At 40.3% G+C, this 23,522-nt stretch overlaps 1 protein-coding gene across 3 annotated transcripts in view; it reads left to right on the top strand.

Annotated features, from left to right (window-relative positions):
• The first annotated feature begins 2,424 nt into the window (after nucleotides 1–2,424).
• Nucleotides 2,425–23,522, top strand: part of ATP8B4 (ATPase phospholipid transporting 8B4 (putative)) — a 232,666-nt gene continuing 211,568 nt past the window's right edge. The window contains exons 1-2 of one of the 3 annotated variants that reach the window (XM_077764430.1): nucleotides 2,425–2,463; nucleotides 21,029–21,097. In XM_077764430.1, coding sequence (XP_077620556.1) covers nucleotides 21,070–21,097 — 28 coding nt within the window. In that variant the 5' untranslated portion in view covers nucleotides 2,425–2,463; nucleotides 21,029–21,069. Of the gene's footprint in view, nucleotides 2,464–10,026; nucleotides 10,133–10,289; nucleotides 10,344–21,028; nucleotides 21,098–23,522 lie in introns of those variants that run through there. The other 2 variants (XM_077764428.1, XM_077764429.1) reach the window with 2 other exon arrangements.

The following is a 23,522-nucleotide window of genomic DNA, read 5'->3' on the forward strand; positions in this document are numbered from 1 at the left end:
AACTTCTTTCTTAGCCAGTGATGCATAAGAACATGACAATGCACCAGACATAGCTTTATTATCCACTCAGCCACTGTAGATCCTAAGCCTTGAGGTTGGAGCATGGAGCATGTTCTACCTAAAGGTGGCTCAGTGTGAATGGGGGTGTGTCCAGAACTGGAGTGATGCACACTTTGTCATTGTTCATCTGGAATTAATATTTACTCAAAGCCTTTAATGGTATCTGTTACTCTCCATTAGATATAGGATACCTCTAGAGGGTAGGATGACTCTGGAGCCACCTCAGACAGTTTTGCCTCCCTCCTACCATACTGTGCTTTCACTTCCTGTACCACGTGCCAGTGTGGTCTTCCATGTTCATAGTAGGAAGGATTTTCTTCCAACCTATAGTATAGTACAGCTGCAGCACCTTATGCAGTAAAAAATGCATTCAGGTTGCTTTCCTCACAGGTGGAGTGCCCAAGGCAGCCCTTGAGGCATTCAGAACTCAGTTCCTGCCTAATCCTTGCCTGGTCTCTGATCTGCTATAACCTTGTAACTTTCACTGACATACTGACGTAATGATGAACTCACTTTTGCCCTCTACATTCTTGAATGGTTCAGGATGTGTGTTTGTGACTCACTCCTGCTCTTTGGAATGGAAACTCAGGTGATAGTAGAGGGCCCCCTCTTATTAAGGTGTTACAGAGTCGTTGCCAAGGGGAGGAGAGAAAAACTAGCAGTGGTATTTTTCTCATGGACTGTTAGATTGTGGAACTAACCAGATCCTTCCTTTTCATCTGTTAGGATTCAGCTTCAAATCATGAGGTTTTCCTCTGATATTCCACAACCATATAGAAATGAGTATGTCCTCTCCTATAGTTTGGCATATTTGGACAGGGGATACCTCTATTAGAGTTTTTACCATACTGTATCATAGAATTTATTTCCCTTCCACTAGAAAAGTTCTTGCTAGGGTAGAGACCAGATCTTGGTTATCTTGGGATCCCAGTGCTTTGTAGAGGGATTGCTACAAAGCTAGGGCTTGGAAAATGGAGAGGAATGTATGAAATGTCCTAGAAATAGTACTCATTAAGAGCCTGAACTCCTTTCGTCTTGGACCCTGCACTTGTCAAAAGACATAAGGAGTAGGGAGTTTTCACACCTATATGATGCACAGGACAGCCTAACGGGTAAACAGCTAAAGGTAAGAGCTTCTTTAAAGCCATGTGGTCCTGCGCCTTCCTTCTGGGATGACAGCCTGTTAAGGACAAAGTCGGGTTGGAGTGAGTGTTTGAAGATCCTGAGTGTCTGGCTGCTTCTGTGTCTCGAAGCAAAGCCATTGGAGTCCTGAAACTGATGCAGATCAACTCCTTTCTGGTAAATGCCTCTTTTTGTCATAAAGTCTTCTTATGATAACAGTTTGTAAAAAAAAAAAAAAAAAAAAAAAAAAAAAAAAAAAAAGAGCTCCCAAATATTTCCTGGGCACTTGTTACACGCAAAGAGGACACTGTTTTCTCGATAGCAAGAGATATCATTCAGGGGAGTGTTTCTCTCGCTGGTGCCAACAGTCAGTGCCAGGATCCATTTTTGGCTGTGGCGCATTCGTCATTTGGAAATGAACTGTCGACTTTTATAACTAGGGATACCAGTTGTCTGGCTTGGAGTTAAGCTGTCTGGTTTAGAGCTGGGTCATCTAGTTCTGGAACACATGGTTCAGAATCCATTTGAAAGGGCAAATTAAATGCAAGTCACCTGGCTTGGGTGCGGTGGCTTGGATAACCGTAAACTTTCTGGATCCCACTGTTCGGCTTTGTGTTTGAATGCCAGGACTGAAAGTGGTATTCAGGAGAGCCCTTGTGCGATAGTCCAAATTGCTGGGAGGAGCTGGTCCCCAGAGGTGACTTTCAGCACCTAGGACTTTGAGTATCTTTTTAAACATTTTCAAAATTATGCTTGCTTAATTTTAATATAGTGGTAAGTTTATATTATTTTTAATATACTTATAATTTTTGCAATTTTAGCAGTGGGGCAGGAAACTCCTCTATTCCTAAATCTACATCCTTATCCAGGGCTTAACTAAGAAGTGTCTTTTTTCTTGCATTTTCTGATCTTCTTTCTGTTCTTTTTGTGAGCTAGTTGAGTAATAACTAAAACTCAGCGGTGAGTCTTTTCATCAAGGATGGAAAGTCCCACGTAGGAAATGGTACCACCAGCAATGGGTCAGTCGTTTATGTTGGCCAATGTAAGGAAACCTACTTTCTTACACAAAAGGTTAACCAACCAAGAGGAAGTAATTGTTGGGGAGGATGGGGGAGGAGGAGTTGAGTTACCTTCTCATGATGAACTTCAGCCCACACACTATGGGAAGTGCCAGATAGTACTTAAAACCATAAGGGGTTGAAAATTCTTTGTTTTTAGATACTAAGGACCAAGAAGGTATGTATGATTTCAAGGTTTGGTGCAACTGTTTCTGAATGGAAAGTGAGTAGGTTTCAATTACTGAAGAGAAGAGGGTGTGGTGGGCAGGGACATTTTTAATGTACTTCTGTCACTGGCTGAAACTTGTCCTGGATCAGTGGTTTTTAAATAATCCTCTGGGCTGGAGGAAGGAAATACTAAAACTGTCATTTATCCTTATTGATTTCATCCTTTAAAACTGTTTAGTTCTTGCGCTGTTTTATGATGTATAGAAAGGATGTTCCTGGGGACCACTGTCCCGGAGAAAAGAGGAGGAGGCAGGATGGAAAGACCTAGAAAAGTGGAGTAGCACAGAACTTGAAAGTCTTCCTTTTTTGGTAGAAGAAATGTGGCAGCCATTTGGGAAGATTCTGGAGAGAGCAGGGAAGATATTGACCTTTGTTGATGGTGACTGTACGACAGGCATTGGATTAAATATTATTTACTCTTGTTAAATCACTGCACATGTAACTTACATATGCACTTATTCTTATATTAATTTCTTATTCATTTAGTGACTATCTCATTTAATCCTCAAAATGGCTTGAGAAGCAGATTTTAATTTTCCCAGTTTTACAACCAGGAAGCTAGTTTTTTTTTTCCTTTTTTATTGAAGTGTAGCTGACATATAATATTAGTTTGAGATGTGTAACATAGTGATTCTCCATTTGTATACATTAAGAAATGATCACCGCAGTAACTCCAGTTATCATCTGTCACCATGTGATTACAATATTACTGACTGTATTCTGTCTTATACTTAATTTCCATGACTTTCTAACTGGAAGTTTGTACTTCTTAATCCCCTTAGCCTATTTTGTGCATACTCCCCGTTTATTTTTTGTATTTATGAGTCTGTGTTTTGTTTTGCCTGTTCATTTTTGTTTTTTAGATTCCACATATAAGTGAAATCATACAGTATTTGTATTTCTCTGTCTGACTTATTTCACTTATAATAACCTCTAGGTCTATCCATGTTGTTGCAAATGGCAAGATTTCATTCTTTTTTATGGCTGAGTAGTATTCCATTGTGTGAGGGCGTGCATGCACACACACACCTTTATATATTCATCGATTGATGGACACTTAGGTTGCTCTGGAAACTAAAGTTTAAGCAGGTAAGTAATTTGCACATCACATGATTTATACCCCTGTAATTCTGCAATCTCATGCCTTATTGCATAGATTTATAACATACACTCAAGGGTTCTTCTCAAAGAGATGCTTCTGTAGTAGGTTCAAGTGGGCTTCTAGTCTGCTCACAGCAGGTGGATTTCTCAAAGTATTTACCGAATCAGGGAATACTTTGTTGTAGTTTTCTATTATTGTATATGTATTATATATACAATTGTATATTGTATTATTGTATATGTCCAAATCATAATTTTATTCTTTTTAAAGAAGTTTTTCTTTTTATGTTTTATTTATTTTTGAGAGAGCGAGAGACAGCGTGAACAGGGGAGGGACAGAGAGAGAGGGAGACACAGAATCTGAAGACAGACTCCAGGCTCTGAGCTGGCTGTCAGCACAGAGCCCAACATGGGGCTCCAACTCATGAACCATGGGATCTGAGCTGAAGTTGGATGCTTAATCGACTGAACTGCCCAGTTGCCCCTTGTCCAAATCATAATTTTAGGCCAGGGATACTTTTCTGCCATTCAGGCTGACACCAAGCCTTGGTTTGACATTTCAGTCAGCTCAACCTTGTTTTCTTGGCATTAAAAGCAAGCAAGCAAGCAAACAAACAAACCTGAAACTCTTGTAATGGCTAAATTTCAGGGAACTGATTAAATCTTACTAGTTCATTTCATTGGGATTAGGTTGAATTGACACAAAGTGACTCAATCTACTTCCTGGTGGTCTCATTCTCAATAGCAGAGACCCGTTTTTCTCCCCTTTAATGGTAGAATCCCCTTATCTTCGTGTCATGCTCCGGACAGCACGTAAATGTCTCATGATCAGGAATCACAGTTTGTTTATCCTTCTGTGTCCCACAAAGTGCCTAGCAAAGTATCTGTACATGTTGAACGAAAATATTGGATCAGGGCATTCTAGTTGCTATGGGTGATTTATCATCTATTGACTTAAAATGGTGATTTGTTGGCTTTTTTGCTGTCTTGGCAGTAGAACTAGACTTTACATGTTTTGAGAGACATGTAATTTATTCTGTTAAGAATATGAAGCCATGCAGCTTTTCTTAAGCATAAAAATTTCCATCTCTTCATTTTAATGAAAGGTGTGCAAAGTTGGAGGACAAGGTAAGAGGGTGAGTAAATTAGGAAAAACTTTTCTCTCGAGTGCTCAGATATTTAATCACAGTGCCTTTAGCATAATACATTGGATTGTTGTGAGGACAAATTGAGGTGATCGTTGAGAAAAATCTTGGGAAACTATAGATTATAGACAGGGACATTTCTCTTCTTTCTTTGTTTTTTAATTTAATTTATTGTCAAATTGACATCCACACAATGCCCAGTGCTCATCCCAACAAGTGCCCTCCTTAGAGCAACAGGGACATTTCTAAAAAGTAAGATTTTAAAGCAAAATAAGATTTTTAAAAAACAGAACTTCTGGTGTTCTGACAATGTATATGCTGTCTAATGAAGATTAGAAAAGTAAGCTCTGGTCTGGTAATATTATCCAGTGGGAATATATAACATTTACCATTTTAACCATGTTTAAGTGTACAGTTCAGTGATGCTAAGCACATCCATCTCTGGAATCTTTCCATCATCCCAATCTGAAACTCTCCCTAGTAAATGTCTTCCTCTTTACCCTCCTCCCCGCCCTGGTAACCTCTATTCTTTGCCTATGCTAGGTACCTCATACAAGTGGAATCATTACGTTTTTCTTTTGCGTCTGGCTTATTTCACGTAGCATAATGTTTTCAAAGTTTATTTATGTTGCAGCATGAATGAGAATTGCATTCCTTTTCAAGGCTGGAATATTCCATTCCATTGTATTTGTGTACCATATTTTGTTTATTCCTTTACTCTTCGATGGACACTTGGGTTGTTTTCACTTTGGCTATTGTGGATAATGCTGGTATGAACAATGGTGTACAAGTATCTCTTTGAATCTCTGGCTTCATTTCTTTTGGGTGTATATCTAGGAGTGGAAAAAAGATCTTTTAAAGCTTCTTTGAGGTTATCCAGAGCAAGTAATTCTCCTCTCTTCATGCCCTAAAGAGTGAGCAGTTCCTTTCTTCATCTTCAATGTGCTATAGACCTCCACCTTTTCCCCTAGGCTCCTCTTCCTCCTCCAAATTTGATATATCAAGATGCAGCTACAAAAGAGTTTGAAATCTGACCCTACCCACTGTATGCCCGTAACAAGCCCTATTCAAATTAGGCCCACCAACTGGCACTACTTTGGAGACTGACAAATTAATATGAGCTAAGAAAAATTAAATTGTAAGTTCCATTATAAATGGAAATCCAGTAGAAATGGAAAGTGTCATACAGAGCACTATAGATTTGAGCTTCAGTTCATTTGATAAATTACTATCTGCTGAGCACTGTTGATGGACAACAGGGAAGGAGTTGAGAGCTGTTCTCAAGCAGCTCAAATTCTAGAGGAGGATGCATAATATTTAGTAAACTACAGAAACTCCACAACAATGCTATTAATATTCAATTGTTTATTCAACATTGCTCAAGGCCCTGCTGCATGCTGTTCTCGGCCCTGGGTGTACATCAAGTCAAAGACAAAGTCCCTGCTCTCCTACAGCTGACTTGCTGGTGGGGGAAACCAGACAATAAACAAGGAAATACACAGTATAATAGTTATGTGTTTTTCCTATGGAGAAAAATAAAGCAAGATAAGGGATGGAGAGTGACTGGGGTGTGTGTGTTGTTTTAGGTAGGCTGACCAAGGTGGGCCTTTCAGGGTCCGTGACTTTGAGCACACATCTGAATGCAGGGAGAGCGACAGTCAAAGAGATGTGTGAGCGATAAGGTGGCTGACAGAGGAGTAGCACCTGCTCTAATGTTATATTTCAGAGATAGATAGAGAGATTTGGGACTTAAAAAAATTTTTAAGTTTATTTTGAGAGACAGAGAGAGTGAGAATGAGTTAGCAAAGGCAGAGAGAAAGAGAAGAGAGAATTCCCAGCAGGCTCTGCACTTATCAGCACAGAACCCAACACAGGTCTCAAACCCACAACTGTGAGATCACTGCCTGAGCTGAAATCAAAGAGTGGGAGGCTTAACTGACTGAGCCACCCAGGAGCCCCAGAGCTTTGGAATTTAGAGTAATGGGACAAATAAATCTGATGCTCTATGATTTTAGGTACATAATTTTGTGACACTGTAAAATTTTAAAGCACAAGATCTATCTATAGGGGAGTATTTAATGGCAAGATACTTGTGTTTTAAAATGAATGAATGAATATTTCAAAATGATACGAAATCATTGCTAGGGATCCCCCTGCCTCCATCCATACATGTGCTGTGCATTATGAGAGTTTCTGTGTACGAGATGAGCATGAGGTATTTGTTCTGTGGCTTTACTGTGAGTGTGGTAAGCCCTTCTTCTATCCCACTTTGTTCTCCCATTTGGATTCCTAATTCAATCAGAGTTGTTAATCAGGAAAAAAATTGATTAAATCAGTTCTGACTAGTTACCACACAAAGAACTAGATAATTTTAAACCAATTTAGAGGTTTTAGAAGCCTTTAACAAGAATATACTGAGGAAGCCAAAGAAAGATATACCTAGTCTCGAAATTTCAGGGAGAATGACAGGGCACGTGAATTTTTTTTTTTTTTTTTGGCTGGTGTCAGAAACTTTTGGGGAAATGGAACAAAATCACACCACATATCTCCTTAATGTTGTGATCTCTTTTTATAATTCAGGGTTGTGTGCATGTGTGCGTGTGTGAGCGGTGGCAGGGAGGGGAAGGGTGGGAGAAGGGTTGCAAAATTGAAGCCTCAATTATTGTCCTCACCTCAAGCTGGAAGAGAAGATAGCACATTGTAGAATACATGCCAGTGTATGATCTCAAATTTAGTCTCTGGCACTGTCCAAGAGGGAGGGACCAGAGATGTTAGGAAAATCAGAAAATGGGGAAGGGGGTAGAGCAGGTGATCTGGTCCTTGAAGGACAGGTTTGGAAGAGAGAAGATGAAGGGTAAGCTTTCCCAGGAGGAGAGGGTGGTCTGGGCAGAGATACCATGGTGGGGATGTGCAGTTGATGTTTAGGTAAAGCAGTGGGGTCCTGATGGATTAAGACTGAGGATCTGGCTTGGAGATGTTACGGTTAAGTTTGGAAAGATAAATAGAAGGACAAGAAGAAAAGGAGAGTTCTGTGCTTTCCGTCTTTTATAAGTTGCTTTTTGACTCATTAACTTATCAGGTGATAGGCAGGACCATCCCTTGCTCCTTCATTGGTCTGTTGTTAGGGGAATAACCATAGATCTTGAGATGCTCCCTGTAAATAAAAATACTGTCTTCTAGGAGCTCCATTTTTATTGGCTGGCATACAAACTCCTTGTAAAAAAAAAAAAAGTAAGCAGTTTTTCTTGGGGTACCTGGGTGGCTCATTCAGTTAAGCATTCGACTCTTGATTTCGGCTCAGGTTGTGATCTCACAGTTCATGGGATCAAGCCCCAAGCTGGGCTCCATGCTGACAGCACTGAGCCTGCTTGGGATCCTCCGTCTGTCTGTCTGTCTGTCTGTCTGTCTCTCTCTCTCTTTCTCTCTGTCCCTCCCCTCCTCTTGTACACACAATTTCTCTCTCAAAATAAATAAAATATAAAGAATTTTTAAAAATTTAAGCAGTATTTTTGTAAGAAACAATGAAATACTTCTACCAGGACCCATTAGCCCCTCCACCCCCATTTTTTAGAGGTAACTATCATTAAATACTTATTGCTTATTCTTCTTGGTGTTATTTGTTAGGTCAACAAATATTCATTGAATGCCTATTATGGGCACAGGGGATACAACAGTGAATGCAAGTCCCAGCTCTCAAGGAGCTTCTGTTTCACTGGGAAGAAACAGGCAGTAAACAGCAAGCACATTTAAAAAAGTTACCAAATATTTTTATCTTATACGTACTCTTGCAACTTGCTCTTTTCACTTGACCCTTGGCCAGTCCTATATTTTTAAGTAATTTTTAAGTTTTTCCTATCACTATCATTTTAGATAGTACTAAAATGAACATTTTTACAGACTGTGTGTTTATGATCATCTGTAAGGTTAATTCCTAAGAGATGGAAACATACACATTTCTGTATTTGATAGACACTGCTTAGTTTCCCTTTAAAAATACTGTACCAACTTCTTTACCAATAGTGTAGGACAAAGTGCTGATTTCTTTATAGCTTATTCAACAAAGGGAATTACCAAGTGTATGGGAATTACTAAATACAGTAGGTTAAAAAATGGTATAGAAATTACACTTAAAAAGATTTTTAATTTATTTTTTAAATGCTCGTTTATTTTGGGGAGAGAGAGAGAGAATGAGTGGGGAGGAAGTGCAGAGAAAGAGGAGCAGACAGAGGATCCAAAGTGGGCTCTATGTCGTCAGCAGAGAGCCCGAGGCAGGGTTCAGATCTATAAACCTTGAGATCATGACCTGAGCTGAAGTTGGACACTCAACTGATTGAGCCACTCATGTGCCCCAAAACATTTTCAAAAGAGTGTTTCATTTTAAATATCTTGAAGAAATGATTACTTCCTCTTTGAGGCTGTTCTTGGTTCTTTTTATCATGCAGGGGAGAAAGCCACCACTCTTGTTTCAAGAAATCTCCAGGTTCTTGTGACTGGGAGTGGGAGGAGGGCTTGGCAGGGAAAGGTCCCTCCTTTATTTCTGATCTGGCTCTCTGTGGACGCTTGAAGGCTCAGTACCAGGATTTTCCAGGAGAGTGGAGTTGATGTACAGGAGATCAACTTGCTCTGATTATAGAGACATGGTTAAAATATATTTGGTTTCAGTACTTAACTGAAAATCTGATGCAACTTCTAGAAAACCCATAAATGGCTTTAGACACACTTAAAAGAAGACCTAATCCTTTCTTTTAAAAATAGATGAAAATATTTTGTTTTCATCTAATCCCATCTTAAAAACAAGAACCCCCTTAAAGTGATTCTAAACTAAAATGTTTGAGTCCATTTCCTATGTGCATTTGTTCTTTGGCATCTTCAGGGTTAATTGTTTGCTTTACTCAGAGTTGAAATTAAGGATGTTTGGAAAGAAAGGTCTTGATTCTTCATATTAAATGTTGCTTGAGTGTGCTTAGCTTTCATCCATGAGAGAGTAAAACTCCCCTTGCAATGATTTTTAAAAAATGCTAATTCCTTCATCTCTGGGAAAAACAGGTAGGAACTCCAAAGATACTTGCTAATTTCTCTCACTTGAGGGTTCATAAAAGTTTGGTAAGCAGAAGTGATAACTGTGTCTCCTTCCGTTGTCCGTTTCCATCCTTCTGAACACTTGGTTCCCACAGAGGAAGCCATCCTGCTGAAGTCAGCCTCTAGGGAGCTTCCTTTTGTTTCTTCAAGATTAACCAGTTCTTCCCTGGCAGCAGCCGCAGGCAACTCTAGGAGAGACTCTTCTGGGCTTTTGGTATTTTTCCAAAGAGCATTTTTCTCCCCCAATTCCTCACTGGTAGTGAGGCGGCTTTCCTACAACGCCGCCTTCTTCAGATGAGATGCTGATTCTGATCTGCCATCTAGCAGTTTCCGGTAGCGGTAAGTGGTCAAGAGTGTTTTTCCGGGAGTTGGTCTCAGGTTCTCAAGAATGTCCTCTAAAGACCCACCCAGCCTGTTTTCTGTGTAATTGCTAGAGCCTTCAGAATAGCTTTGCTTTTCTCATTGTTCTCTTTGCATGGTCATGGAATGGGTACCTGTTTGATCTCCCTGCATCCTCCCTTTTGGGACAGAGGGTTAGGTCCAAGCTGAGGTGAGTCTTGGGGAGCATTCAAGGGTTGATGAGGCCAAGAGAAAAGTTAGCTCAGGGCTGTCTAGAGCTTTCTGTTTCTCTTTTCTAGGTTGCTCTCTAGATCTTTTCATCTTCTGGTGTGGTTGAGGTTTAACAAAAGTCTTCATTTTTCTCTTACTAAAAATAGTTTAGAAACTAGTTGGGTATGAGAAACAGGACATTTTCTTTATTTCCTTTTTCAAATTTTTATTCAGTTAGCATCACCTATTAAATGGCCGATAAGAGTAGCATCAGTGTCCATCTTCTTGGTTTGTGGTGTTTGTCACTTCCTTTGGGAGTAGTTGGTTTCGTTTTTTCCAAGGGGTTTGTATCTAGCTCCTCTATCTAAGGTATTGTTTATTCTATGACCGATTCATGCTTTAAACATGAACAGTTTACTAAACTACCCTCTGAGGCTGGAGTGGTACGTTTTTAGTGCTGAGATTTGTCTGAACTGAGAAATCGATACTTCTAGCTGTTTGGTTGACAGATGTGAGAGTTTCTCAGGTCCCCGGTTAACAATTAGCTGTTTTGAAAAGAAACGAAACTGGTGAGAAACAATAATTGGGGACTGAAGACTTAGTAGAAAGGGGATGAGGAAATATAGGACCATATGTGAATTACCAACATCCGTGTTCATGAATGGTCACCTCTGTTCAGGTGTTGTTCTATGCCAGCCTTTACTGCAAAAAGTAAATTCAGAGTGATTTTTAAAAAACCCATATTTATCTGTCTTGTGCTTTTATATTGTTTCATCATGCATGCATTCTTTAAAAATGAAGGATCAAGTAATTTTTTGTGCCCCTGGGTTTGTTTTTTTTTTTTTTTTGTGCACAGGAGGATTTTATTTTGTTCTTACATGGTAAATTGGAAATTTCCATTTAGTAGGAAAAGACTTCTTGTTTCAAAGTAAATTATAATGTAACTTTCCTATAAATAAAACTTGTTAATGGGTGCATTCTAGATGCTTGTATTACATATACAAGAATTAGATGCTGGTATTTGTTTTCAGGATTTCTCACAAGAAGGTGTCAAAGAAAATAGTAACCTCCAAGTGTTCCACATGTCTATAGATTTACTTGACCTTTTAGCAATATTAAATATTTTTCAAATGTTAATTTCTGATTAAGTATTAAATGCAAATATTAAATCTATTTACTGGTCATTGCATTTTCAGAGATTCTTTTTTCCTTTGTTTCCTCTCTCCTTTTCTTTAGTCAGCTCAGGCTTGTTCAGCACCTGTACCATGTCAGGCTCCGTGCAGAATGCCCCGAGGAAGATGACACAGTAGGAAACCCTGAGCATTTTATTTCAATATATCCTTCTCCGACTCTTCTTTTGAAGCTGAGTGTTCCCTAGGACCTGTCCTTGTCCTTGTATTGACTACGCCTCCCCCTCTGGCCTCTCCTCACTTCTTTTTATTCCTGTTCTTCCTCAGTGGGATCAATCCTTTCTCATGACTTCAGCGCTTACATGTATGTTGATGATTCCAAGTCTGCAAATTGGTGTTTTCTCTTTAGTGCTGAGGATATTTTCAACGATAAAGAGGAATTTCAAGCCTAATGTGTTCAAACTGAATTTATTATTCTAGCATCCCAATTCCTGCTTCTTTGTTTTCTCTTTCTTCTCCTTTCCCTGCTGTACTCATGGCACCTCTGTCCCCTCGTCCTGAGCCAAAAACCTACAAGTCATCTGAGATTCTTCTTTGTTCTGTACACCAACATAGGGACCGTTTATAAACTGTCAATTTAACTGCAGAAACATTTCTAGAATCCACCTCCTCTTGCCTGTTGTTATTGCTCCTCCATCTATTTCCATGCCAGGCCATGCTGTGAGCATAACCTTGCTACAAGTGCTGATAGCATGCACTTGCATAGAGAGACCCAAGAGAGTAATGGCAGTGGACAAGGGAGCCTGGATTATAACCATATCATTCTAAATTTTCTTCTGCCTCCCTATTACCTGCAGGATTAACCATGGGACTTGAACGTAGCCGTGCTCTGTGCCACTTTACCTATCAAATGCGGATAATGATAGTCCCCACCTAGAAAGTTTTTGTGAGGAGTAAATGAGATGATACATGGCAAGTATATAGCACAAGGCCAAGTACCCAGTGAGCAGTAATGATGATGGCAAAGATGAAGATGATTACTTCTTTCAGAATCCATCTATAACTTTCCAGCTCCATGTTCCCTAAAATCTCATTGCCATGACTGTCACTGCTACCCAAACCTTCTCTTCCCTTTTACAGGACTAGATCTTTTCACATGCTCTTCCTTTTGCTTCTCATTACCTCATTTTGCTGAGTAAACTCTTCTTTCCTTTTCAAAAGGATTCAGCTCAGAATCACTCTCCGTGAGGTCTTAGCTGACTTCAGAAGACAGGCTCAGTGGCTCCGTTCCCTCTGCCTCCATGGTGCTCAGTGCTCCCTTCCATCACAGCCTGTGCTTGCCATTCTAATAGTCTATGTATCTGTTTTCATCTTCCCCAGACTATGGGCTTTTGAAAGGATACAGGTAGAAACTAATGATCCTTACCTCCCTCTACTGAGTCCAGGTTTGACATAGGCTAGGCACCCAGTAAGTGTTTGATGATTGAATACCAGCAGGGATGGCTCTCAAATTTGATAGGAGGTTTCCTGCTTGTGGAGAGTTAAATATACAGTTAAGAAAAAAAAATAGCTTTCCCTGCCTTGAGTACTAACTTTGTAGCAGGTGGCACTATGCTAAATTCTTTATAGGCATGCCTAGTGATCTAATGAGTTACTCTAATTGTCCCTGTTTACAGATGAGAAAATCAGGGCTTAGGAGAGAGGGAACTTGCTGGAGGTTTTGAAGCTGGCAGGACCTTGCAGACTGGTGGAGGAAAGGGAAGTGAGAGGGGAAGGAAGATGACTAAGCCAAGGGAGGTATGTTTGTGAGAGAAAGGCAGCATGGGAAGGGCAAAAACACACTGGCGAGGTAGCAAGGGCAGGCTGGGAAAGGAGAAAGGAAAGAGAAAGAGAAACAAGGAGAGCAAGTGAAAAAATGAACGGGATAAACAAGGGCAGGAAGGGAAGCAGGGTTCTCACCGCTTCAGAATCTTGTTGCCAGGGAACAACTGCATGCCTGGCAGAACCTAAACAGACTGCAGCGTTAACATGACCACTCACAACAAAATCAATCTAGTCTACATTCCATGAGAAAATAGAATAATTTATTGTTAGGCCATGGTAATTAGATATAATTCCTAAGCAATTTATAAATTTGGCTGTACAACCATCACTCATACACACACACACACACACACACACACTCACTGGCTTAAATTGTGTTCACTTTTGTCCAGTGTGGACAGTCTGCAAGTGCCTATGGCTGTTGTCAGCTGTCACTGACACTAAATGTGATTAAAACATTATCTACACCTCCCAGCCACTATCACATTCAAGGCTACACCCATGTAGGAAAGAAGCACAGTCTTACTCCTCATCCTTTGCTGAGCCTCCTCCCAAGGCTGAGATTTCCCTGTTGCACCAGGATTTCCCTTTCCAGAGTTGTCTTGCTGTGCTTCAGCCTCACCTCCTTATCCCTCAGGGGCCGGGCCCCAGGGGCTGTTCCTGGGCTGGTAGGCAGGGTTGCCAGAAGATAAGACCACAAGGTCACCTTGTCCAGAGGTGGGAGGACTCCCTGGGGCTTTGCTTTTTGCTTTGGGGACCTGGAGCCAGAGGAAGGACCGGGCAAGGGAGAAGATGGAGGGCAGCAGGAGGAGGGAAAGGCTGGTGCCCTAATTATGCCTTCCCAGCTTCCCATCCTCAGATAGCACCATTGCTCAGGCAAGAGGGCTTTTCAAGGTTTCCCTACGCCCACCCTGGTGCCGGCCTCCTGGACAGCCCTCCTCCCTTCCACTCTTGGTTGCGTTAGTCCTCAGAGACCAGGTGAATTGGTTTGGGAAGAAAGTGAGTGAGTGAAAAACATGAAGGAAAGGTAAGGAAGCAGGAAAGGGAAGCTGGGAGACTGAAAGAGGGGGGGAAGGGAGGTAGTAGTAGAAGAATAGACAGAAGGGAGGAGGAGAGGGAACACGTTTTGGGGAGTGAACCCTATATACGTATATATTTAACCTCACAACAGCTCTAGGAGAAAGGCATTGTTGTCTTTATTTTACAGATTCAAAGATTTAGTCTTAGGAAGGGTAAGTGACTTGGTCAAAGTAACACTAGATAAAAAGTCGCTGAGCTGAGATTAGAATCCTATTATCCTAGAAGTCTCTTCCATATAGTACAGTGTTCCTGAAGATGAGAAAGCAGAGTTGGGGAGGGAGGAAGGCAAGCCGGCCAGAAGAGAATGGAGAACGGAGGGAGAAGAGGCCAGGAGGTGCTCACAAGGGGTGAGGGCCGGGGTTGGGCTTGTTGAAGCTGTAGGAGTCCTTTCTCCCTTGGCCCTGTGTCCTGAGAACTGGAGAGAACCCACTGTGCTCAAAGGGAGTAGAGGATTCCCCTGGGGGCACTCTGATTCCTCCCGAGACCCAGAGATGAAGACAGGCAGGGATGGGCTCACCTGGGCAGCACTCTGGGTAAGTAAGGAGAAGCTGCCAGGAATCTGCCCCTTTTTGTTCTCCTGGCTTCCGCTGCTCCTGTCTTTTCCTCAACTGCCTTGGCTCCTTTCTTTCTCCTTTCTTCTCCCATCTCCTCTAGTTCCTCCTTTGCATTTCTCTTGCTCTATCGCCTTTCTTTCTTTCTCTTTCTTTCTTTTCTCTCTCTCTCTCTCTCTCTTCCTCTTTCTCTTTCTCTTCCCTTACTTTCTTTTCTTTCTTATTTAGAGAAGGGGGGAGGCAGAGAGAGAGAGAGAGAGAGAAAGAGCAAGAACAAGTGGGGGAAGGGCAGAGAGAGAGAGGGGGGAGAGAGAATCTCAAGCAACTTTGCACTGTCATCATGGAGCCTCATGACGGGTTCCATCTCACATGATCTGAGCCAAAGTTGGATGTTTCACTGACTGAGGCACCCAGGTACCCCTCTATCTCTTAGGTTCAGTCTTTCTCTTCCCACTATTTTCCCTTCTCTCAGTTTATTCCCAGGGCTGTTCCCTCACCACAAAAACATTTTCACTTCAAAGATTTCTTATCCATTCACACTTATCTGCTTTGTTTTATTGTAGAATGTCCTGAAGGAAGTTAGACTCACTGTGCTCATTTAATCCTAATGTTTATGCAGCTACTTTGACAGAGAAAGTTCAGAGGGCTGCCTTCAAGACAACTAATATCTAATGAGCCTTTTCATCTTGTGCCCCCATTCCCAATAGTTCATTCAGTATGTTCTGAGACTTAGAGTGTATTTACCCTGCATTCTGTAATGAGTTACTGGAAAAAGCAGGAATCCAAGGGTTGCCTGTTTGACTCCCAAGGACAAGCTTCCAACCACCCCATCCTGCTGCCCCTTGAGCAGGTCAGCGGGCTGGCCTTTCCCTTGGAGGCCTCTTGGGGAGTTTATTGCATTCAGAATGGGTTGTTTGTCTTGTAGGTTTTGGACCATAATCCAATAGCATACCAAAACCAGATTTACCTTTCTGAGTTAGACTAATACTAGCTCAGGAGACTGGTAACATAAAATAAGAATGACAATTTGAAACGTGTAGTATAACTGTCAGGAGGACCAGAATGTTCACTTCAGCATGTATGACTAGTGTACTCTTTCCCTGTAGGCAGACTTCTGTGGGAAAGCAAGTTATTATCAGCAGGTTGCTTGGTGATCATGGAATTGGAGCATGGGGAATTAACTATAATAACTTGATTGTTGAATGGCCTCAGATCATTAAAGGGAATCTCCATTTGAACGCTTTGTTTAAAATGTTGAGTCACCTGCACTCAGGTGTACCCATATTCACTATAAGTAGAGACCTTGTGGAATCATATTATGGACAGGATGCACTCCTGGATACAGGATACAGCTGTTGAAGCAGCTTTTCTAACTTGGATATCTTGTTATCTGCCTCAGTCTCATGGTGTCTGAAATCAACTCCTTACTTTCCCTGAACAAACTAGAGTCTTCCTTTTGACTTTGTTATTCTTCCATTAGGAGAGTTATTTTCTATAACCAAGATTCAAAACCTGAACTGGAAATGTAAAAAAAAAAAAAAAAAATCCTTTATGCAAGTATAACTTTCAATGTTTTTTAAAAAAATTACTCACTGCTTTTTAAAATGAAGTAATATACATAAAAGCCCTTAGCTTTTACTTAGCTACCCCTTGCTCTGTCTTCCTCTTTTCCCGTTTCTCTTTCTTCTGAATCGCCCCCCTCCCCCCCACCATGACTTTCACACAGGGAAGCCACCATTTTAATCACTTGCATGAGATGAAACCAAGAATTAAATAAGACCTGCCAGCAGCTTTCCTTTTCCCATTTCCTTGACTTTGGGGGGATATCAAAAGCAAGGAATGTATGCATATAAAGACTTTTTGCTTCAGCACTTGGAAATAGTTGAATTTCAGAATTCCTACTTCTAGAGCTAGATTTCAGGTTAGCAAACCGTTTCTCTCACCTGATTGGCTTACTCTAATTCCTTAGACCTGAACTGGTCCAAAAGTTCAACACAAGATGACTTTTTCTTTACTCTGACATCTTGTAGAACTGGAGTGTCAGCTGAGGTATTTTGGTGAGTTGATAAATGTCCAAGAATGAGAGCACTCAGTTTCACTTCCTCAAAGTTAAACTAACATCTGTTATATTAGTGTGAGTCCTCCGTTAAGTAACAGCCTGGAATCGTTGCTGTCAAAAGGAAAATAGTGAACTGGAAGCAACATGGGCCTGAAGGTCTATTCTTAACTTTTCATTTTAACTTTATGTCTTAAGGAAGGAAAATACTTGAAGAAGGTCATTAATAAGAAATAACTTTCACAAATCTTATGGAAATATTAATTCATTCAATACTGATTATATTATCATTCTGGATGAATTATTACATAGAGAATATTTTCTACAAGAGCCAAACAGCTAAAATTTACAAAATGAATTTATTCAGTATTTTTAAAATAAAAGGTTTTGAAGACATTTTGAAAGGTGGTATTAGAGAAATTAAAAATGAAATAGCTATATGGCTTAGAGGTGGTTTTAGGAAGGATATGGTATTGCTTTACGTTTGCTTGCTTAGGAGCTTTTAAAATGAGAAGTGCTTGCAGAATTACCTAAAAGAAGAAGGGGAGGGGTGATAACACGGATATATTTTTTTAGTTGTCTTTGTGTTATATATTCATCTTTTGAACTGGTTATCTGTTAGTACTAATCCCTCAAAGCAATGTAGCAAACCATTAAGAAGAAAGAATAAATTGGCCAGTGGCCAGTACTCTTATTAACTTCCTGGGAGATTGAATTTCTTTTTTCTGCTTGCACCTAATTGCCACCTGTCAGGGTGTAGTGTCCCTTTTGCCATCTTGCTTAAAGAATCATTATTCCTTTCACCTGCTCCAGGGACTCTGAGCCCATGAAAACACAACACGTTTGTCTTAGTCCCCAGAGAGAATTTTAAAGCCCTAACAAGTTGGCTTAGAACTTGCACATGAACCTTAATCATCTGGCCAGATGGGGCCACCAGATCCAGATATCCTTGTCACAGAATCCATTCATCCTTTTCCCTGCTCCCATGTTGTATCAGTTGTGACTATTTTTATTTATTTTTATCTTTTAAGTAGGCTTCACGCCCAGCATGGAGCCCAGCACAGGGCTTGACCTCACGATCCTGAGATCAAGACATGAGCTGAGATCAAGAGTCGGACGCTTAACTGACTAAACTATCCAGGCACCCCTGTTGTGACTATTTTTTTTTTTTTTTAGAACAAAGATAGTCATTTTTCAATGAAAACCCACTTTTATCCATATTATTTCTTGCAGGAAGACCCTACCTCAAAAATCCTTTCAGTGCATGTCTGTCTTGTCTGTCTTTCTTTCTTGTGCTTCCTTTTGTTTTCTTCTGCAAGCTTTGCAAATTTCTCTTCTTCTTTGTGCTCTTCAGTTTGCCTGCAACACTCTTCCTATTGTTAAGTAAATATTGTTCATCATTTCACAACTTTCCTAGGCTGGAGATGTGGGTGTAAAAGAGGATGGGGTCTGGGTAGAAGGAGGAAGTAGACGAGAAAGTCACAGTGGCCCCCAGCTTGGGGAGATCTAAGACATTCTGGAGCATGGGGCTGAGTCCTAGGAAGGGATAGTTGCTAAAAGGGAAGTTTCTTTACACCTACTGTGGTGAACATTGAGTAATGTATAGAATTGTCAAATCAATATGTGGTATACTTGAAACTAATGTCACATTGTATGTTAATTACACTTCAATAAAAAATTAGAAAAAGGAAGTGCCTTTTTGTGTCTGAAAGCCCTTGGTCCGTTCCTAATAGAAATTTAAGACATCATTCATTCTTTCATTTATCTAATAGTTATTGAGCATTACTGTATGCCAGTCATGCATTGGATGCTGGAGATATAACTGTGGACCAGACAGATGAAGTCCATGCTCTACTGGAGTTTGTGGACTGAGGATGCAGCCAATGTAACATAATAGGCAAGTATGTTCTAGAGTGATATGGGCTCTGAAATGGGAACTTCTAGTCTATATGAGAGCACATAGAGGTGCTCCTATCTCTGATCTGGGGGATCAGAGATGCCTTGTAGAGGAAGTGATGTATAAATTGATATTGGAAATAAAAGTAGGAGTTAGTCTGGTTAAGGGGTTGGATGGAGTTAGGTGGTTATAGGCAGAGGGAAGAGCATGTACTGGACTTGTAGCTGGAAATAAGCTGAATTGAGTATTTCTGTTGTACGGACATGACGGGATGCAAGGAGGAATGGGGGCTGTGAGGAGAGTGAGGAGAAATCAGGCTAGAAAAATGAACAAGAACATCCAACGATGTGGAACCCCCAAGGAATCACGTTAGAATCCGGTCTTTCTTTTCTTTTTATTAAAGTTTATTGATTTATTTTGAGAGAGCTGGAGAGAGAGCACGCGACCGAGAGCGCGCTCGAGCATGCGCACAAGAGTGGGGGAGGGGCAGAGATAGGGGGAGAGAGAGAATCCTAAGCAGTCTCTGCATTATCAGCATGGAGCCCTATGCGGGGCTCGATCCCATGAACTGTGAGGTCGTGTCCTGAGCTGAAACCATGAGTCCGACTCCTAGCCCACTGAGCCACCCAGGCTACCCTTGGTCTTTTTTCCCTAAGGCTGTCAGGAGTTTTTTTGTCCGGACTGTCAGAGATGCCACTTACCGTTTATATCAATGTTTGTGCTTCCATGTGGACCCTGACCTGTAGGTGGCTACGGCTGGAGCAGGGAAACCTGTTTTGAGCAGTGCAGGGAAAAGCAATCACTGGTCAGCAACCACTCCTAGAGGCAACCAGATGCCTGCCGCTTCGGTGGGGGACCTGGTGAGGAGGCAGCAGAGGGCTCATCTAGGGCAGCACAGTTGCTGGAAGACATGGGGGCAGAAACAGAAGAGTTAGCGGTTTACATTTAAAATGGAGGGATTTGTCCCTGCTTCTAGCAGCACCTGGCAGCAGTTGCCCTATTTTCTTATACAGAGTCATCATTTTAATAACTGGTCCCTAGAAAAGCGGTAGGTCTCACAGAGTGCCAGTGCTCCTCATTTGTCAGGCACATGCAGGGGTAGCTGTGCCCTCAGCAGGCTGCCGCTTTTCCTGGAGGGGGTGGATGGAACTTGTGGATCTGGGGGCACGGCAGGAAGCAATATGGATGGTTTCAGGCTTCTTAGACTCTCAGATTTGTAGTGGAGCAGTAGTAGACATTGATGAATTTCCTCTGCAAACCCCTGTCTTGTAACTGCTAAGCCATAAGCATTGCTGTTCCTTTCCTCTGGTCTCTATATGACTGACCAACTTCTTCTTCATGTGTCTTTACTGCATCTTGCCACACCACCTCTTTGAACAGAAAGCAAGGAAGTCGTTTCTCTTTCAAACTGAAAGAACACGTATTCAGTACCTCTGCCTACTCGATCGTGTGTTTGAAAAGTCTCTTGCGTTCATTTTCATTTCCACAGTCTGTTGGGTTCTAAATGTTTGAAATCATTTGTTTGCCCCTTTCTATATTCATTCTAAATCTTTAATAGAGTTTGCCATATGAAGGCAATTAGAGCACATGCAGGGAAAAATGGAAAGATAATAACATTATTCTGGCTTTTTTTGGTAACTACCTGGAGAAGACTATGCACAGAATAAATGGAGAAACATTTACCTGCATTTTGTTTCCCTAGAGCCTGGCCAATAATTTCGGTTCCTATGCAGCTCCCACAGTTTAGCAGTGGTTCCCATTGCTAGCTGTGGGAAGGAATCATCTAATGACATTTAAATAAAAAGCAGATGCTGTAGCTTTACCCCTGTTATATTCTGATTTATAGGATTTGGGATAAATTAGAAAATTTGGCTGAATTTTAATGCCAAATTGAATGGCATATTTGGGCTTACTTTATGTTGTTTCATATAGTATCTATAATATGAATAGATTATTTTTGTGTAGAATTATTCTTACCTACATAAGATAAATGGATTTAAGCCTGATAAATGGAATCTGTTATTTGTGATTGTGTCAATGATTCCTAGTCATTTAGATTTGACTAGGAAGAAAGTTAAAAGATGGAAATTTATGGTTAATGGGCATTTTTCCAAATACTAATGTTGTGTACTTTTCTTTTCTACATAGGCCAACTGTTGAAGCCTGGTGAAAAATAATTGGGTGCAATAATGTTCCGCAGTAAAAAAAAATCACTTGGTAAGTGTTGAGCTTTTCAGATGCCACAAAGTGAATCTGACTTTTAATCTTTATTTTATTATTATACTTACTAAACTCCGTTTTGCTTTGTAGAGGTGTAATTTATATACAAAAATACACAAATCTTAAGTATTCAGTTTGATGAGTTTTGACAATTGTATATACTTATCTGGACCAACCCCAAAGCTAGATAATAGAACATTTCTATCACCCCAGAAAGTTCCCTTGTGCTCTTTAAAAATTATTTATTTCTTTTAAAGTTTATTAATTTTGAGAGAGAGAGAGAGAGTGAGTGGTGGAGGGGCAGAAAGAGAGAGCAAGAACACGATTTCCCCGCACTATCAGCCAGTGCAGAGCCTGCTGCAAAGCTCGAACACACGAACCATGAGATCCTGTCTTGAATCAAAATCAAGATCTGGGTGCTTAACTGACTAAGTCACCCAGGTGCCCCCCAAATTATTTATTTTTAACTGAAGTAGAGTTGTTATACAATATTATTAGTTTCAGGTATACAGCATAGTGATTTGATATTTATATATATTACAAAATGTTCATTGTGATAAGTGTAATTACCATCTGTCACCATGCAAAATTATTATATTATTTACCATATTCCCTATGTAATACTTCATATTCCTGTGACTTATTTTATAACTGGGAGTTTATACTTGTTAACTCCCCCTTTCCTCTGGCAACCACCGGTTTGTTCTCTGTATTTATCAGTCTGTTTCTATTTTGCTTTGTTCATTTATTTTTTAGATTCCACATATAAGTAAAATCATAGGGTTTTGGCTTTCTCTGTCTGATGTATTTCACTAAACTTCATACCCTCTGGATCCATTCATGTTGTCACAAATGGCAAGGTTTCATTCTTTCTAATGACTAAATAGTATTCCAGTCTGTGTGTGTGTGTGTGTGGTATATCTTTGCCCATTCATCTGTTGGTAGACACTGGGATGCTTCACTTTTTGCTATTGTAAATAATGCTGCAATAAACATAGGAGTGCATATATCTTTTTGAATTAGAGGTTTTGTTTTTTTGGGGTAAATAACTCGAAGTGGAATTGCTGGACTGTGTGACATTTCTTTTTTTTTTTTTTTAATGTTTATTTTTGGGAGAAGGCATGAGTGGGAAGGTGCAGAGAGAGAAATCCAAAGTGGGCTCCACCCTGATAGCAGAGAGTCCAATGCAGGGTTCAAACCCACGAACCGTGAAATCATGATCTGAGCCAAAGTCAGATGCTCAACTGACTGATCCATCCAGGCACCCCTGGTATTTCTGTTTTTAATCTTTTGAGGAAACTCTATACTGTTTTTCATAGTGGTTGTACAAATTTACCTTTCCACAAACAGTGCATGCGGGTGCCCTGTTCTCCACATCTTCACCGACATTTCTTATTTCTTGTCTTTTTGATTCTACCATTCTGACAGATGTGAGGTGCTATCTCATCGTGGTTTTGATTTGCATTTCCCTGATGCTTAGTGATGTTGAGCATCTTTCCATGTGTCTGTTGGCCATCTGTATGTCTTTAGAAAAATGTCTGTTCAGGTTCTCTGACCATTTTTAATTGGATTTTATCTATCTTGATTTATATGAATTCTTTAAATATTTTGGATGTTAGCCACTTACCAGATACATTATTTACAAAGATCTTCTTCCATTTAGTAGGTTGCCTTTTCATTTTGTTGAGGGTTTTCTTCACTGTGCAAAAGACTTTTAGTTTGATACAGTCCCAATTGTTTGTTGTCACATGCAAACAGTGAAATTTTAGTTCTTCTTTACCAATTTGAGTGCCTTTAATTTCTTTTTCTTACTTGATTGCTGTGGCTTGGACTTCCAGTACTATGTTGAATAAAAGTACCAAGAGTAGACATCCCTGCCTTGCTCCTGATCTTAGAGGAAACATTTTTAGCTTTTCACCACCAAGGATGATGTTAGCTGTGGGTTTGTCATATGTGGCCTTTATTGTGTTGAGATACGTGCCGTCTATATCCACCTTGCTGACATTTTGTTTTTATCTTCTGCATCTGTTGAGATGACCATATGGGTTTGTCCTTCATTTTTGTTGATGTGGTATATCACACTTTTGATATGTGGCTATGGAATGATCTTTACATCCCTGTAAGAATTTTCTGAGAACAGGACATTCTTGTCTATAGTCTTGTCACAACACCCAAAAAGTAAAACATTAATTAATGACATAGATTTCTATTTGTCAATTTTTCTATTTTTCCTCTTATCTCTCAGAGCTGATTTTTATTTTTGGTACAGTATCTAATAAATGTTCACACATTGGATTTGGCATTTAATCCCTTTGTTTTCTTTTAAACTTAGACCAGTTTTTCATTATACAGAATTTTGGAAAAGTCTAGTCCAATTCCTAACTAAATTTGGATTGTACATTTTTGGCACAAGTACCATATA

Source organism: Crocuta crocuta, unplaced genomic scaffold (genome assembly GCF_008692635.1).
Source record: "Crocuta crocuta isolate KB4526 unplaced genomic scaffold, BGI_CrCroc_1.0 scaffold102, whole genome shotgun sequence".
Lineage (NCBI taxonomy): Eukaryota > Metazoa > Chordata > Mammalia > Carnivora > Hyaenidae > Crocuta > Crocuta crocuta.